Source organism: Phyllobates terribilis, unplaced genomic scaffold, assembly GCF_046119375.1.
Source record: "Phyllobates terribilis strain yellow unplaced genomic scaffold, ASM4611937v1 Scaffold_11__3_contigs__length_659146591, whole genome shotgun sequence".
In the NCBI taxonomy this organism is placed as follows: Eukaryota; Metazoa; Chordata; class Amphibia; order Anura; family Dendrobatidae; genus Phyllobates; species Phyllobates terribilis.
In genome coordinates, this window is record NW_027362771.1 from 364,113,632 (window position 1) to 364,129,192 (window position 15,561).

General features: G+C 43.0%; 1 protein-coding gene across 6 annotated transcripts in view; it reads right to left on the reverse strand.

The window, feature by feature from the left end:
• Positions 1-8,532: 8,532 nt before the first annotated feature.
• The window catches only part of ZNF280D (zinc finger protein 280D), a 99,816-nt gene continuing 92,787 nt past the window's right edge, over positions 8,533-15,561 (reverse strand). For all 6 annotated transcript variants that reach the window (XM_073652925.1, XM_073652924.1, XM_073652920.1 and 3 more), the window contains 2 exons: positions 14,907-14,947; positions 8,533-14,141 (listed from right to left, as the gene is read on the reverse strand). In XM_073652925.1, the coding sequence (XP_073509026.1) occupies positions 13,535-14,141; positions 14,907-14,947 (648 nt within the window). In that variant the 3' untranslated portion in view covers positions 8,533-13,534. The remainder of the gene's footprint in view (positions 14,142-14,906; positions 14,948-15,561) is intronic.

Consider the following 15,561-nt stretch of genomic DNA (forward strand, 5'->3'; position numbering starts at 1 on the left):
AAATGTCTTTTATTTAGAAATTTATTAAAAATATCCAGATGGCGATAATATAACTCCAGCTGGTAGAAGAACGATACTAAAAGGAAAACATAGGGGCACCAAGGAGGGGTGCGCTACCAGACGCGTTTCGAGCGAAGACCGGTCTTAAACTTGGTATGAATAAGTTTTTCCTATTACCTACATTGAAATAGCCCCTAAAGTGCCGGGACAGCAGAACCCCCCACAAGAGACCCCATTTTACAATCTACATCTCTCATTGAATTCATCTAGGGGTGCAGTGAGCATGTTGACACCACATGTGCCTCACAGAATTTTACACCATTGGGTGGTGAAGAAAGAATAATTACATTTTTACCACCAAAGTTTTGTTTTAGCCCCAGATTTTACATTTTCAAACTGGGAAATGGGGAAAAATTGCACCAAAATTTGTCACACAATTTTTGCTGAATGTATAAATACCCCATATGTGGCTGTACAGTACTTAGCCACACGGTGAGACTTGGGAGGGACCGAGCGCTATCTGCCTCCTGGAGCGCAGATTTTTCTAGAATAGTATGCAGACTCCATATACACAGCTCCTACTTAATTCAGATGAACCCCCGAGGGATCCATTCACTATAATGAGGCAGCAGAATTAGGCCTCTTTCACACATCAGTGTGTTCGGTACGTGTGGTGACAGTTTCCACCCTTACCGGAGACACATACACACGCAGAGCTCCTGATGATGAAGTTAGACTTGAGCTGCAGGTAGCCAACAGGTACCACTCATAGGCAGTCCCTGGTACTGCAGCTACTGACCCCAGAGGTCATACTTGCAGACACAGACTGGACTCAGAGTAACTGGCAAGACAGGATACGGACTCCGTTCAGACTGCACAGGTTCTGGATCCTAGGGCAGAACAGATAATGATGCAGAGTCACAGACAGGACTGGATTCGGATACTGAAACAGGCTCCGACAGTAAGGACTCTGGAACACTAACCAGGGCTGACACTGGTGCAGATTCGGTTACCACAGATGCTGCTCCAGGGTTCAAGTACTGCCGGTGCGGCTTCAGAGTTCAGATACCGTGGGTGCGGCTTCAAGGTTCAGGTACCACAGGTGAGGCTTCAGGTTCAGGTTCTGACCACACAAGGACTAGGGGTTCAGATTCAGGTCCTGGCCACACAAGGGACAGGGGTTTAGGTTATGGCCACATAAGGACCAAGGGTTCAGACCTGGCAACATACAGTTACACACACACACACACTACATGAAGTTAACTACCAGGGTTCACTCAGGCACCTCCCTACTGGAGGGAGAACAGAGGAGCTTAAAAACAGGGGAGTTTGCACGTCACAGGGAAGTCTGTGTGATGTGCACAGACCAGGAAGTAGGAGACTGGGAGCTTACTGTGCAGCATATCATGTGAAGGGGGAAGAGGAATCATGCAGGGGCGCCGGCATTAGTGTTACATAATGGTTAAATACATTTTTATCACTCACTGTGAGTTGGATCATCTTTCAAACCCATCGACTTGGCTGGGATTTAGAAGATGCTCTGGGAAGAGAGGGAGAATATTGAGATGCATCTCCCATCACGGACTAAGTGCTGTCTTATGATGATTTGCATATCCACGGTCCATTCTTGCTTTGTCGGCTGGCGCACCTGTTTTTTGTTACAGTTTATGTTTGCTGCAATTTTGAACTACATACAACTCTTTGATTAATTATTTTTGCGTTTTAATTGTGAGGCAGAATAAAAAAAAAAGCACCATTTTTATTTTACATAGTTTTTACATAGTATTTTCATTATGTGAGATAAACAATGAGATAAATTTATTGTAAAGATCAATAGTGGCCAGTCACGTACAGCCTTGATTTTTATCTACTTCTCTCAATGTTTTATTGAGAGAAGCAAGCGGATGAGGATGTAATTGGTACCGGACTTGGGACACCCATTCTGGTAATTTAGGGAAATCCTGACAGTGTGCATACTGTTAGATGGCTGCAGAAATTTAGTTTAGTAAATATATATGCATGCTTGCGCAATATGTATGTATACATTCAGGAGGAATGTGCCCAAATTCCGACCAACTATTGTGAGAAGCTTGTGGAAGGATATCCCAAACATTTGACCCAAGTCATTCAGTTTAAGGGCAATGGAACCAAATACTAATGAAATGTATGAAAACTTTTGACTTTGCAGTAAGTAATAAAAATGCCTTAAAACATTCTCTCTCTCATTATTCTGGCATTTGGCAAATATTAAAAATTATGGTAATCCTAATTGACCTAAAACGGGAGAGGTTTATTCTGATTTCATGTCAGATATTGAGGAAAAACATGCATGTGTGTCTTCTTATATAGTGTATGTAAACTTCTGGTTTCAACTGTAAATGTGCATATCTTTCACACATGTACAGTATGTCACGCCAGTAACTTGCACGCTTTCTCAGAGCTGTCCACTGTGTTAACCACTCTGCTCCACTCAGTGTCAAGCGATCGAACTGAACTGGCTCTTGCAGCACTCCCAACTCTACTGCATTCCCCTGTTGCTGGAGAGTCTCCACTTGGCTATAGGGAGGCACGGCCAAACTCTGCAGGACTTTAATCCGCTGTGTCCTGCAGAGTTTTGCTTCCCTGGCATATTCCATGCCAGCAGTGGCCTATCTCCTGCCCTGGAGTGGCACCTGATGACTACCTTTACTGCCCAAGCCTATCATCACCATCAGAGGATCTACTGAAGACCAGGTTGTTACTTAGTCACGCCAGGGTAAGCCCGGCGAGTGGTGCAGTGGATCCCCACCCTGTATGAGGAAGTTTGTTTTCAATGGGAGCGTCAGGACCAGCTGATTTAGGCAATTAGGGTGATGGCAACTCAGTTGTAGGATTTGTCCACCTCAATTTCCACCCTGTCCTGTGCCTCAACCGTGACGGGTCATCCTTCATCAGGATTAAGAACCGCTTAAGGCTCCAGCTTCTGGTGGAGCAGCTAAGCACCAGTTTCCACTCTCGTCCCACTACGATGGAGGTCCCAAAGAGAGTCATGCTTTTATTAACCAGTGCCAAATCCACTCTCAGCTCTTTCCATTGGACCAAACCAAGAATGCATTTATGGTCTCCGTCCTGACTGGACAAGTCTTGGCTTGGGCTAATCCCATTTGGGAGCGTGGAGGACTAGAGACCCGCAATTGAGGAAAGTTCCTGGAGATGTTCCTAGCAGTGTTTAAGGTACCAGGCTGCACTTCCTCATCCCTCTAGACTCTGAGACAAAGCGCAGACACCATTGCTCAGTATGCTTTACGCTTCCATAACCTGGCTGCGGAGTTGGCTTGGAATGAAGAAGCCCAGGTGGCGACCTTCTGGCAGGTTCTGTACAGTCACTTTAAGGATGAATTGGCAGGCAGAGATCTACCATGTTCCCTGGATGCTCTTATACACCTGGCTACTAGGATTGATCTACGTTTCCATGAGCAAGCTCAGGAACAAGCTTAAGTATCAACTCGTGTCAGAAGACCAGCCAGGCTGGGTCCAACCTTCCAGTATCCCTTGCTGCCACAAGGCACACCTCCTGCTATAGAGCTGGTGCAAGTGGAGTGGGCCAATCTTTCTGTACAAGAGCGATGGCGAAGGTATAGAGAAAACAAGTGCATGTACTGTGGAGGCAAAGGACATTATGCTCGTCAGTGCCCAATAAGGCCGGGAAACTCCAACACCTAGGGTAGGTGGGAAAAACTGCTCTCCAAAACTTTTGACCGAGGTCTCCCTGATCTGGGGAGAGAGGTTTCGCTCTGCAGCAGCCCATTTAGACTCTAGCTCCACTGCTAACTACATCCATCAGGACCTGGTTCTTCAACTTTAGCTTCCTATGCAACAGCTAGATAAACCTCGGAGCCTATCAGATATTTCACACGATAAGTCCGATAAACTATATGTCCGATAATCACGTTCCGTATTGGAGTCCGGCATTCCGAAAGAATCTCTTTCTATGCGTTACCTAAATCTGTAAACTCTGTTCTTCTAGGCCTTCCTTGGATGAGCTTACACATGCCGGTTGTTGACTTGTCCACCAGCCAGGTGCTTCAGTGGGAACCGCGTTGTGCTACTAACTGCCTAGCCAAGGTCTTGCACAAATCTCCACTTTCCGTGCCTTCGAACCTTTCTTCTCTGCCCACCTATTATCATACCTTTGCAGACGTCTTTTGAGAAAAGACAGGTCTTGCCACCCCATAGACCTTACAATTGTCCCATCGATCTTCAGTCTGGGGCTAGATATATCCCCTATTTCTACTAGAGACTCTTGCCATGTTGGAGTGCATCCAAGAAAATTTAGCCAAGGTATTCACCCATAAGTCCTCTTCTGTCTGTGCCAGCTTTTTCGTGATAAAGAAGGATAGTTCCCTATGTTTCTGTTTTGACTATCAGGGCCTTAACAAAATCATGATTAAGAACTAGTATCCCGATTTTGATTTGACAGAATCAGTGGGGCAAAGATGTTCACTAAATTGGATCTACAAAGACTAATAACTTGATCCAAATCCGCAAGGGTGACGAATGGAAGACGTCCTTTAAAACCAGTGATAGTCACTAAAAGTATCTCGTTATTCCCTTTGGCCTGTGCAATGCGTCCGTTGCGTTTCAGGAATTTATTTAATGACATCTTCCCGGAACTCCTCTATGTCTGTGGTCATGTATTTGGACATCTTGATTTTCTCCCGATTTACCTACCCACAGAAGACAAATCCGTCAGGTTCTGCAGCATCTACGGGAGAACAATTTGTTTGCCAAGTTGTCCAAATGTGTCTTCAAATGATTCTCCTTGCCATTCGGCTACATTGTTTCCAGCCAGAGCCTCGAAATGGATCCTTAGAAGGTTCCTGCTGTTCTTTCCTGGTCTCGTCCTCAGGGCTTGAGTGCCATCCAGTGGCTCATGGGTTTTGCCAATTTCTACAGGCATTTTATTCCTCACTTTTTGTCCCTCATGGTGCCCATCTCCGCCTTAACCAAGAAGGTGGCCAATGCCAAGTTCTGGCCTGGATCGCCCTTCCAGCACTTGAATGAGGCCTTCTCGAGAGCCCTAGTACTCCACCACTCTGATCCTAACAAGCAGTTTCTCCTGGAAGTGGATGCTTCCTCTATCGTTGCTGGGGCAGTCCTTCTGCAAAAGGAGGTCTTCAGGGAAGTCTGTCACCCTTGTTTTTTTTCTCCAGGCTGTTTTCTCTGGCAGAGCGAAACTATACTATTGGGGATAGTCAACGTCTAGCCATTAAGATGGTGCCTGAGGAATGGCAATATCTTCTGGAAGGTGCCGGCTCTCCAATATATGGATCACAATAATTAACCTTCCTGCAGTCCACCCGTTAAATCCTCGTCAGGCCACGTGAACACTCTTCCTCACCCGTTTCGACTTGAGAGTTGCACTTCTGCACTGCGGAGAATGTTAAAGTGGATGCCTTGTCTTGATCCTTTGACGTGACTGATTCCGAGGAAGAATCACAGCACATCATTAACCCGGCTTGGATTATGGAAGCGACCCCTTTTTTATTTTAAAAAACATTCCTCCAGGTAAGACCTTTGTTCCTACTGATAGGATGAAGAGAATTTTGCCCTGGGGACACGAATCCAAGCCGGGCAGCCATGTGGGCATACGCAAGTCTACTGAGCTGATTGCTCGCCACTTGTGGTGGCCCTCGCTGGCCAATGATGTTTCGGGGCTTTGTAACCGCCTGTCCACAGTGCGTCAGTGTAACGGGTCTGGGAGGCGGAACCTCTGAGCTACTATACAAGGGGGCGGTCCTTGTAAGGGAGCGGGTGGCGACCAGGGAAGACAGGCAGGCAGTCACAGCAGGTGACCGGGACAGTCTCTGGGTGAACGGGCTGGAGGTCATGGCAAGTGACCGGGGTAGTCTCTGGATGAACGGGCAGGAGGTCACGGCAAGTGACCCGGGCAGTCTCTGGATGAACGGGCAGGAGGTCACGGCAAGTGACCGGGGCAGTCTCTGGGTAAAGGGTAGGTACGACCTGTGATGGCTGAGCCTCCAGGTAGGCTAGCAGGCAGATGGTAGATGTGTGCTCCCAGGTGAGTGAGAGTCTCTGGATAAACGGGTGGTCACAGCATGTGACGGCGGAGCCTCCAGGTAGGCCAACAGACAGGCCGCAGATGAGCGCTCCCAGGTGAGCGGGCAGGAGTCTCTGGAATGGCAGGTGGTCACAGCACGTGACGGCGGAGCCTCCAGGTAGGCTAGCAGGCAGGTAACAGATGTGCGCTCCCAGGTGAGCGGGCAGGAGCCTCTGGAATGGCAGGTGGTCACAGCACGTGACGGCGGAGCCTCCAGGTAGGCTAGCAGGCAGGCAGCAGATGTGCGCTCCCAGGTGAGCGGGCAGGAGTCTCTGGAATGGCAGGTGGTCACAGCACGTGACGGCGGAGCCTCCAGGTAGGCTAGCAGGCAGGTAGCAGATGTGCGCTCCCAGGTGAGCGGGCAAGCTGGTCCATAGACAGACTGACAGGAGTAGGAAGGCAGACCGTCGGACCTCAGGCTAGCAAGCAGGTAGGAGGAAAGTCAGGCAGGAAACAGACAGCAAACTGGCAGGTTTCTGGCAGGTAACTGGCAACGGGACCTGAGGGCTGAAGCAGAGTAGTGAACAGTGCAACAACATTGCTCGGGCACCTCCATTTTGGAGGAGGTGCCTTATATATGGTGAAGTCCTCCAGCCATTGGCCGGGGACTCCTTAGGACGGCGCGCGCGGCCCCTTTAAGAGGGAGGGAGCGCGCGCGCCCTAAGCACAGTGGCCGGGAAGGAGCGCGCGCTGCCAGCAGAGCGGGAGGAGGACGCCGGGCTCGGAGCAGAGGGGTGAGGGGAACAGCGTCCCTGCCTAGCAGAGGGCAGGGACGCCGGCGCTACTGTCAGAAACAAGTCATACAAGAACAAGAGGGAATATACTAGGTAGCTCCTCCCTCCACATTTTGCCTGAACTTAGGTTACCTAGTTCCAGACCGTTTCTAGTTAAAACAGGAATGAACCAAGACAGTTGTCTCTCCAGTTACAGACCTGGCTTGTGTATTTGTTTTTGTCTGACTTCGCTGCTCCTGACTCAGGCTTCGTATTCTGCTCCTGTGCTGCCCAGCATTGACCTCGGACAGTCTGTGCCCTCTGTACTTCTTGTTGTGCCTGACCTGTAGGTCAGCTGCTGCAGGTCCGGGCACTCCCCTGAAGTGACACCTGGAGGCTACCCTAACGGCCTAAAGGCCCCGTCACACTTGGCGACGCTACAACGATCCCGACAATGATATGACCTGTCAGGGATCGTTGCTGCATCGCTATGTGGGCGCTGGTGAGCTGTCAAACAGGCAGGCTCACCAACGATCAGGGGAGCAGCGACATCGTGGAAAGAATCTTTCCACGATGTCCTGCTCCTGGTTACCAGCCTGCTGCTGAAGCAGGCTGGTAACCATGGTAAACATCGGGTTACTAGGGGCACACGCGCACCTAGTAACCCATTGTTTATCATGGTTACCACTCTGATACAGTGAGCGGGAGGTTACCGCTCACTTTAGCAGGCTGGTAACCACGATAAACATCGGGTTACTAGGGGAACACGCGCACTTAGTAACCCGTTGTTTATCATGGTTACCACTCTGCTACAGTGAGCGGGAGGTTACCGCTCACTTTAGCTAGCTCGTAACCATGATAAACAACGGGTTACTAGGTGCGTGTGTGCCCCTAGGAACCCGATGTATATCATGGTTACCAGCCTGATCGCTGCTCCCGCTGGTCACACACAGCGATGTGTGCTGACCAGCGGGAGGGCAACGACCAAAAAATGGTCCAGGACACTTTGCAGCGATCAGCGACCTCACAGCAGGGGCCTGATCGCTGCAAAGTGTCACACATCGCTGGTGAGGTCGCTGTTGCGTCACCAAAACCGTGACACAGCAGCGATCTCGCTAGCGATCTCGCTATGTGAGATGGGGGCTTAAGTCTATCCTCACTATCAGAGGCTCTAGTGAAGACCAGATAGCCACTTAGTTACGCCCCTCCAAAAAAAGACCGGCCACACCCACCACCATCACATTTGCTATAAAGACCGGTGGAGAAAAAGCATGGAATGGAGAAAAAGAAAAAATATATATTTTCCTACCAGCCGACACTGCCACCATTGTCAGTAAACATCCGGTGCCAAGTAGAAAATATGGCCTTGCACGCAACCAGTCATAAAATGCTTGGCAAAGCATTATAATAAATGAAAAATTATTTATACGTGCACTCACTCTTCTGACTGCAAATGTATAGTTGTGGCAGAAGTGTACACCAGCACACAACTGTAATTTCTTCTGTGGTTTCCACAGGTCTTGTACAAATGAAGAGGTGGTGCAGTTCCCTGAACAGGCCTGCATTTCATGATTCACTCTGAATTTATAGCAAGAATATGGATAGCATTTGAATAAAAGATAATTTAAGACCTGATGATTCTTACGACACTTTCTATTATAAAATTGTAATTTTGCTTATATTTTGATGCACAAAAATAAACACCCATAAAGACTAAGACATTGTTGGAAACATTTACTAAAAGAGTGATTTTATTACAGCAAACAATTCATTTTAAAATATCCATTTAAAAAAATTAGCAAAATGAAATTTTTCATAACTATTGACAGTAGCTTGTAGTTTAATGTTAATGGAGTTTATAAGCAAACTAGGAATACCTAGGAACAAACTATAGTGAGATTGTGGATACACACTAAACATGTCTGTTCAAACTCAAGTGTCAGCCCTTCCTATGTTCTTTGAGCAGCAGTTACATTTATGTCTTGTGTCTTAAGGTGCGTTTAACTGGGCAGATTTATGCCCATGAAAGATTTACATGGTGCAATGGACTGCCAACACCAATTATTTTCATACTGGCATAAAAGATTAAATCAGTCAATAAACAAGCATTTTGCTGGTTCAGCAGTATGCTCACTCGAGCTGAAGATCAGGAATGACTGTTTTGTATGAATGCTCGATCACCGATTCGACCTGTGTAAATGGGCCTTTAGTAAGAAGTTACAAATTGGAGGCTTAGTAAAGAATACATTGTAATAAAAGAGCTTTCTATTTATGATTTGTCATTGTAGATTTTCTTCATTACAACTACAAAGTGGTGCTGTCACAATGTCAATAAAGTTATGGTTACTTTTAAGTGATACTATGCAGCAGGTATAGAAATTGCCCCCTTCAGTTGCTGCCCTCCGGCCACACTATTGGCTTCTCTTAAGCCTATTTCAATTATAATATGATAAATCCATTCAGAAAGGAACACTAAAAACAGAATTTTTAAAAAAAATTATACAGTGGTGTGAAAAAGTATTTGCCCACTTCCTGATTTCTTATTCTTTTGCATGTTTGTCACACTTAAATGTTTCAGATCACAAAACAAATTTAAATATTAGACAAAAGATAACACAAGTAAACACGAAATGCAGTTTTTAAATGAAGGTCTTTATTATTAAGGGAAAAAGAAATCCAAACCTACAGGGCCTGTGTGAAAGTGATTGCCCCCTCCCCCTTAAAACATGGTTTATCACATCTTTGGGAAGCTTAGCTCAGTTTCCCTAGCCACACACAGGCCTGAGTACTGTGACACCAGTTATCAATCAAGAAATCATTTAAATAGGACCTGCCTGACAAAGTGAAGTAGACCAAAAGATTTTCAAAAGCTAGATATTACTCTGCGATCCAAAGAAATTCAGGAACAAATGAGAAACAAAGTAATTGAGATGTATCAGTCTAGAAAAAGTTCTAACGCCATTTCTAAAGCTTTGGGACTCCAGCGAACCACAGTGAAAGCCATTATCCACAAATGGCGAAAACATGGAACATTGGTGAACCTTCCCAGGAGTGGCCGACCAACCAAAATTACCACAAGAGCGCAGCGACAACTCATCCAAGAGGTCACAAAAGGCCACACAACAACACCCAAAGAACTGCAGGCCTCACTTGTCTCAGTTAAGGTCAGTGTTCATGACTACACCATAAGAAAGAGACTGGCAAAAATGGCATGCATGGCAGAGTTCCAAGACAAAAACCACTGCTGAGCAAAAAGGCTTGTCTCAGTTTTGCCAGAAAACATCTTGATGATCGCCTAGACTTTTGGGAGAATACTGTGGACTGATGAGACAAAAGTTTAACTTTTTGGAAGGTATATGTCCCATTACATCTGGCGTAGAAGTAACGCAGGATTTCAGAAAAGAAACATCATACCAACAGTAAAATATGGTGGTGATAGTGTGATGGTCTGGGGCTATTTTGCTGCTTCAGGACCTGGAAGACTTGCTGTGGTAAATGGAATCATAAATTCTGCTGTCTACCAAGAAATCCTGACGGAGAATGTCCTGCCATCTGTTCGTGACCTCAAGCTGAAGCGCACTTGAGTTATGCATCAGGTAAATGATCCAAAACACACCAGCAAGTCCACCTCTTAATGGCTTAAGAAAAACAAAATTAAGACTTTGGAGTGGCCTAGTCAAAGTCCTGACCTTAATCTGATTGAGATGCGGTAGCTTGACCTTAAAAAGGCGGTTCATGCTCAGAAACCCTCCAATGTGGCTGAATTACAAAAATGTTGCAAAGATGAGTGGGTCAAAATTTCTCCACAGCATTGTAAAAGACTCATTGCCAGTTATCGCAAACGGTTGATTGCAGTTGGTGCTGCTAAGGGTGGCCCAACCAGTTATTAGGTCTAGGGGGCAATCACTTTTTCACATAGGGCCTTGTAGGTTTGGATTTCTTTTTCTCCTTAATAAAGATCTTCATTTATTGTACTGCATTTTGTATTTACTTGTGTTATCCTTGCTAATAGTTAAATTTGTTTTGCGATCTGAAACATTTAAGTGTGACAAACATGCAAAAGAATAAGAAATCAAGAAGAAGGAAAACACTTTTTCATACCACTGTGTGTATGTGTATATATATATATATATATATATATATATATATATATATATATATATATATATATATATAGTCATATTTTCTTCACAACAGAAAATAGGACACAGATCCGAAGATGAAAGTTAGAATTTTTCCATTTCATTTGAAAAAAATTAAGTGATGGTAGCAACACAGACAGCATAGCCAGAACAATAGGCAGAATTTTAGAAAATAGCAAAAGGCAATGGTACTCACCAGCCAAGGTTTCGTGAGTGTGTGAATTGCACCCTACTGCAAGTTTCATCTGTGTGCAGTTTTAGTGCTAAGCAGTCGCCCCTCCAGTGGGAGTGGGTGAGGGCGATTGTTCATCAGCATTCTGCACCTGTGTTACCTCCTTCTAACAAAAGGGGGCCGGCCGTGTCCTGGTGTGCATTTTTTCTTGAAACCTTGGCTGGTGAGTACGATGGTAGCAACACATTTTAAAAAATGTTGGGAGAGGGCCACGTCTAACATTGTATAGCATCTCTTCTTTTTACACTAGTCTGTAAACGCCTGGGAACTCTGATGTAGGATTTTAGCTGCAGTTCTGGGTCTTTGATGGATTTTTCATTTCATAATGCGACAAATATTTTCTATAGGTGAAAGGTGCAGGAGGGCAATTCAACACCCAAACACTTCTGCGAAGTTTTGCACTGTGATGGATGTGAGCATATAATGCTCAGCATTCATGGTGGGTTTGAAGATGTGTAAGCTGCCCATGTCATAGGCACTAACGCAGCCCCAGATCATCAGAAATGTACGCTTTTGAAATATGCACTGATAACAAACTGGATGGTCCCTCTTCTTGAGTCAGCAGGGCCCTCTTCTTGAAGTCAGCAGGGTATGACATCCATGGTTTCCATACAGGATTTCAAATTTTGATTCATCTGACCACAAAACAGTTTTCCATTTTCCCTCAGTTATTTTAAACGAGCATTGCCCCAGAGAAGACCTCAGCGTTTCTGGATTGTGTTAATAAATAGTTTCTTCTTTGCATGATAGAGCTTTAACTTATATTTGTGGATTGCACAGAAAACTATGTTCACATTCACAGACAATGATTTATGGAAGTATTCTGAGCCCATGCAGTGATTTGTATGACTGACTCATCCCTGTTTTAATGCAGAGCCACCTGTGGGTTTGTAGACCACAAGCAATCCAATAGTGACTGTTGTCTTGCCTTGTCACTTGTGCACATGGATTTCTCCAGAAACTCTGATTATCCCACCATATACATTACAAAATATCATAAAAATATTCCAAGTCTTTGCAATTTTACACATGCTTGTTTTGTCCACAGTCATGTGTCTTAGTTGAAAACTTACCCTCCAGCTGTTTTTCATTAGTACCACTCGCTTTTCAAGCCTTTTGTTAACGAGGTAAGAACTTTTATGAATGTGTTTCTGCCATCAATTTATAAATTAGTTAATTTTTTAAAATTAAAATGGAAAAAGGTCAAACCTTCACCTTCTGATCTGTGTTCTGTCGTGAATAAAATATGGCTATAAGAGATTTCCAAATCATTGTATTCTTGTATTCCTTACATTTTACACAGCACCCCACCTTTTTTTTAATTGGGCTTGTCATTTCATTAATCCGTTCTTGATTTAGTGTTCCTTTAATATGGTCTACATCCAAAGTCGAGCTTTACTTTAAGCAATGTTAGCAACAATGATACATAATAGTTTTTTTATGCACCTTACATTTGTGTGGATAAGACTTGTTACATTAGTAGCCATTCTTGTCATATGTGTTTTTGGCTACCTTTATGTTTAACATGATATGTGTTGTATTGATGCCCACAACAAGGTCACAGACACTGCTATTTCTATAATTTAACATGGATGACATTTTTATTGCAAAAGGCAATAAAGTTAAGGGTATTAAAAGAGGTTTATCCTGTCATTTTGACAACTAGGTACTATCTTGAGCTTATGTGCTCTGAATTAGAGTATAATACTTGGTCATCATGTTTCATATTCCAAAGAATGTACAACTCCAGTACGAATGTATCCTACATATATATGTATATATATTTATAACTATATACAAAAACATGTCAATAATGTATTTTTGCACTTTCATTGAAAGTTTAAAACAAGATAAGATTAGGCTGGCAGGATTACACCAGTTCAGGTGCATAGTTTTGTTTTCTCAACAAATAAAACCTTGTAAAAATAGGTATGATGACTCAGTCAAAACTAAAAAGAAAACTCCTTTACATGGCATTTACCTTGTAAAGTGTAATACTTTTCTTGGAAAACATGAATGGTATATAAAAGAATTATTCCTGGTACATATGACTGTAGCTTAAAGAACACATTCTGATCTAGCCAACTTAAAACATATTTCACTAACATGTTTCAATACTGCTTAGCTGCCCTAAAAATATAATGATAACACAGATGTAAAAAAAAGTTGGTACAAAACAGTACTTTTTGTTTCTTGTCTTGCTTTAACAGCGAAATACTGCTTTATGGCAGTCACCTGGGAAAATGGCCTATTCATCTACAAGTTAACTTACATCAGGCCACTTTCTATATCGTTGCCATCAAGTCAGTAGTGCATCTGGAGGAATGTCTACAGCTCTTCGTGACATTTACAAACTTGCTTCAGGTTCTTCTTTTTTCGTAACAGTTTCAGATGTATTCACACTGCTGTCTGTATTGTCTTCTGCTTTCTCTCCTCTTCTACCTTTCTGCGATGCAACAATAGCCCCCTTCTGTAGTATTTCTGTGGTTTCATACTCTAATACCTCTGAAGGAGTTAATGGATCCAGGTGAATGCTACTTGGCTCACTAATGTCAGAACCTACAGAATCTTGAGCTTGCTTAGTTAAATATTGCTCAAACCCAGCATCATCACCAGCAAGATCTGAATCTGCAAGACCTTCTTTCAGCACCAAACACAAATCAGCTTTCTCGGATGTAACCTTTTTGCTATCTGTAGGTTCACTTAGTTCTGTATTAGTTGTTTCAAAACATATCTTCTCTTGCACCATGTCACAGTCGTCTTTATTATGAAAGTCTTTCGGCTGAACTTCTTTTTCGGATTTTGGAGAGCAGCTGCCTGGAGATTCAATGGCTGCATTTCCTTGCTGCACAGATGTATTGCGTGTGTTACTTAACATTATACTTGTATGGCCTAGAGAGGTCATATTGCTTTCACATGAATTGTCTTCTTTCTTTGTACACTCATCTTCCATGCTAAAAAAAAAGTAATACACAGTTATTAATTAAGTGAAGTGTATACCATAAGATATTAAAAAAAGCATACAAGCACAAATAAATACTGCTAACAAAAATAACTCAGACATAATGTATATTTTTCCCGCAGAAAATTTATTTAATAGAAAGTTAGTTTTGAAGGAGTCTTCCTTTTAACTTTAAAAGGCGCGTCCAGCACCACATCATTAAACAGGTTGTACATAGTACTGCAGCTCGGAACCATTCACTTCCATCTAGTGCAGCTTCAGTACCAAACACAACCCATGTACACGTATGGCAGCCATGTCTTTCTGATCCTGGACAACTTTCCTAAATATCATTTATTTACTTCATGCCTATACGTCTATGTTAATCACAGTTTCATTGTTTCTTTATTTAGACTCTGTAAACTGCTGTTATTTGCATCGCGGATGGCTCTAGTATAGATTTTAATTTAGGGTCTGTGTCCTTTTATTTGCATTTTGCATGGTTCTACTCAGTGACTGACCATGTAATACAATTATATCTGGTTACATTATTTTTACGATTTAATAATAAATGTAGATAAAAAATTGCGCCAAGGCTTCGCAAATTCAAGACGAGTGTTATCTTTAGAAATACATAAGAATCTTATTTTTTTTTCAAACTTCTTGAGACATTAAATATAATAGGTGCTTTTTCTATTAACTGTTAAAACTGCATTAAACACTAGAACTTTAATGCTACATTGAAAGTTCAAGAAGAACAGAACATGTTCAGAATTACCTTTCATCTGTTGCATCAACATAAGAGTCAGTATTTTCCTCCTGTAAATATTAATCTCAATTAGTAAAGTCACATGTATGTGAACCAACTCAACTAATATATTATTATACAAACACAATACACAAAAGAATATCTAATATTACTTAATTATCGTCCCTGCTTAGTCAAAATATTGTAGACTTGCTAGTGGTATCTAGTTGCGAAATATTGGGTTTACAGATTTTCAGATGAAAGAGTAGTGAAATTTTATGGCCTTTCTTGGAAAATAAGGTTAGCACACAAATAGAAGTGTAAACCGTTCTAATTCCATTATTGCTGCAATTGACTATTCATGGCAATACTTCTGTATACGGTCTCATTCGTATAATAGCTAACAGAAGAATAAGCATCTGGTATCAGATCTGATTATTATAACGGCCCTGTGAATCTCTAGGAGTGCACTTTTAACACATATGTGCAAGAGGCCTGAACAAGAGTCTACATAAGCCATATATAATAATAAATAATAATACTAATAAGCCGTTCTAATAAACCATGACATTTAAGTGTAAAGGGGACTGATCATTCTAGCTTTAACTAATGTGTGACTTACGGATATATAAGTATTACAGGTTTAGAGACAATCTACTTCAAGTTAGTGCAGCATATCTGCCAA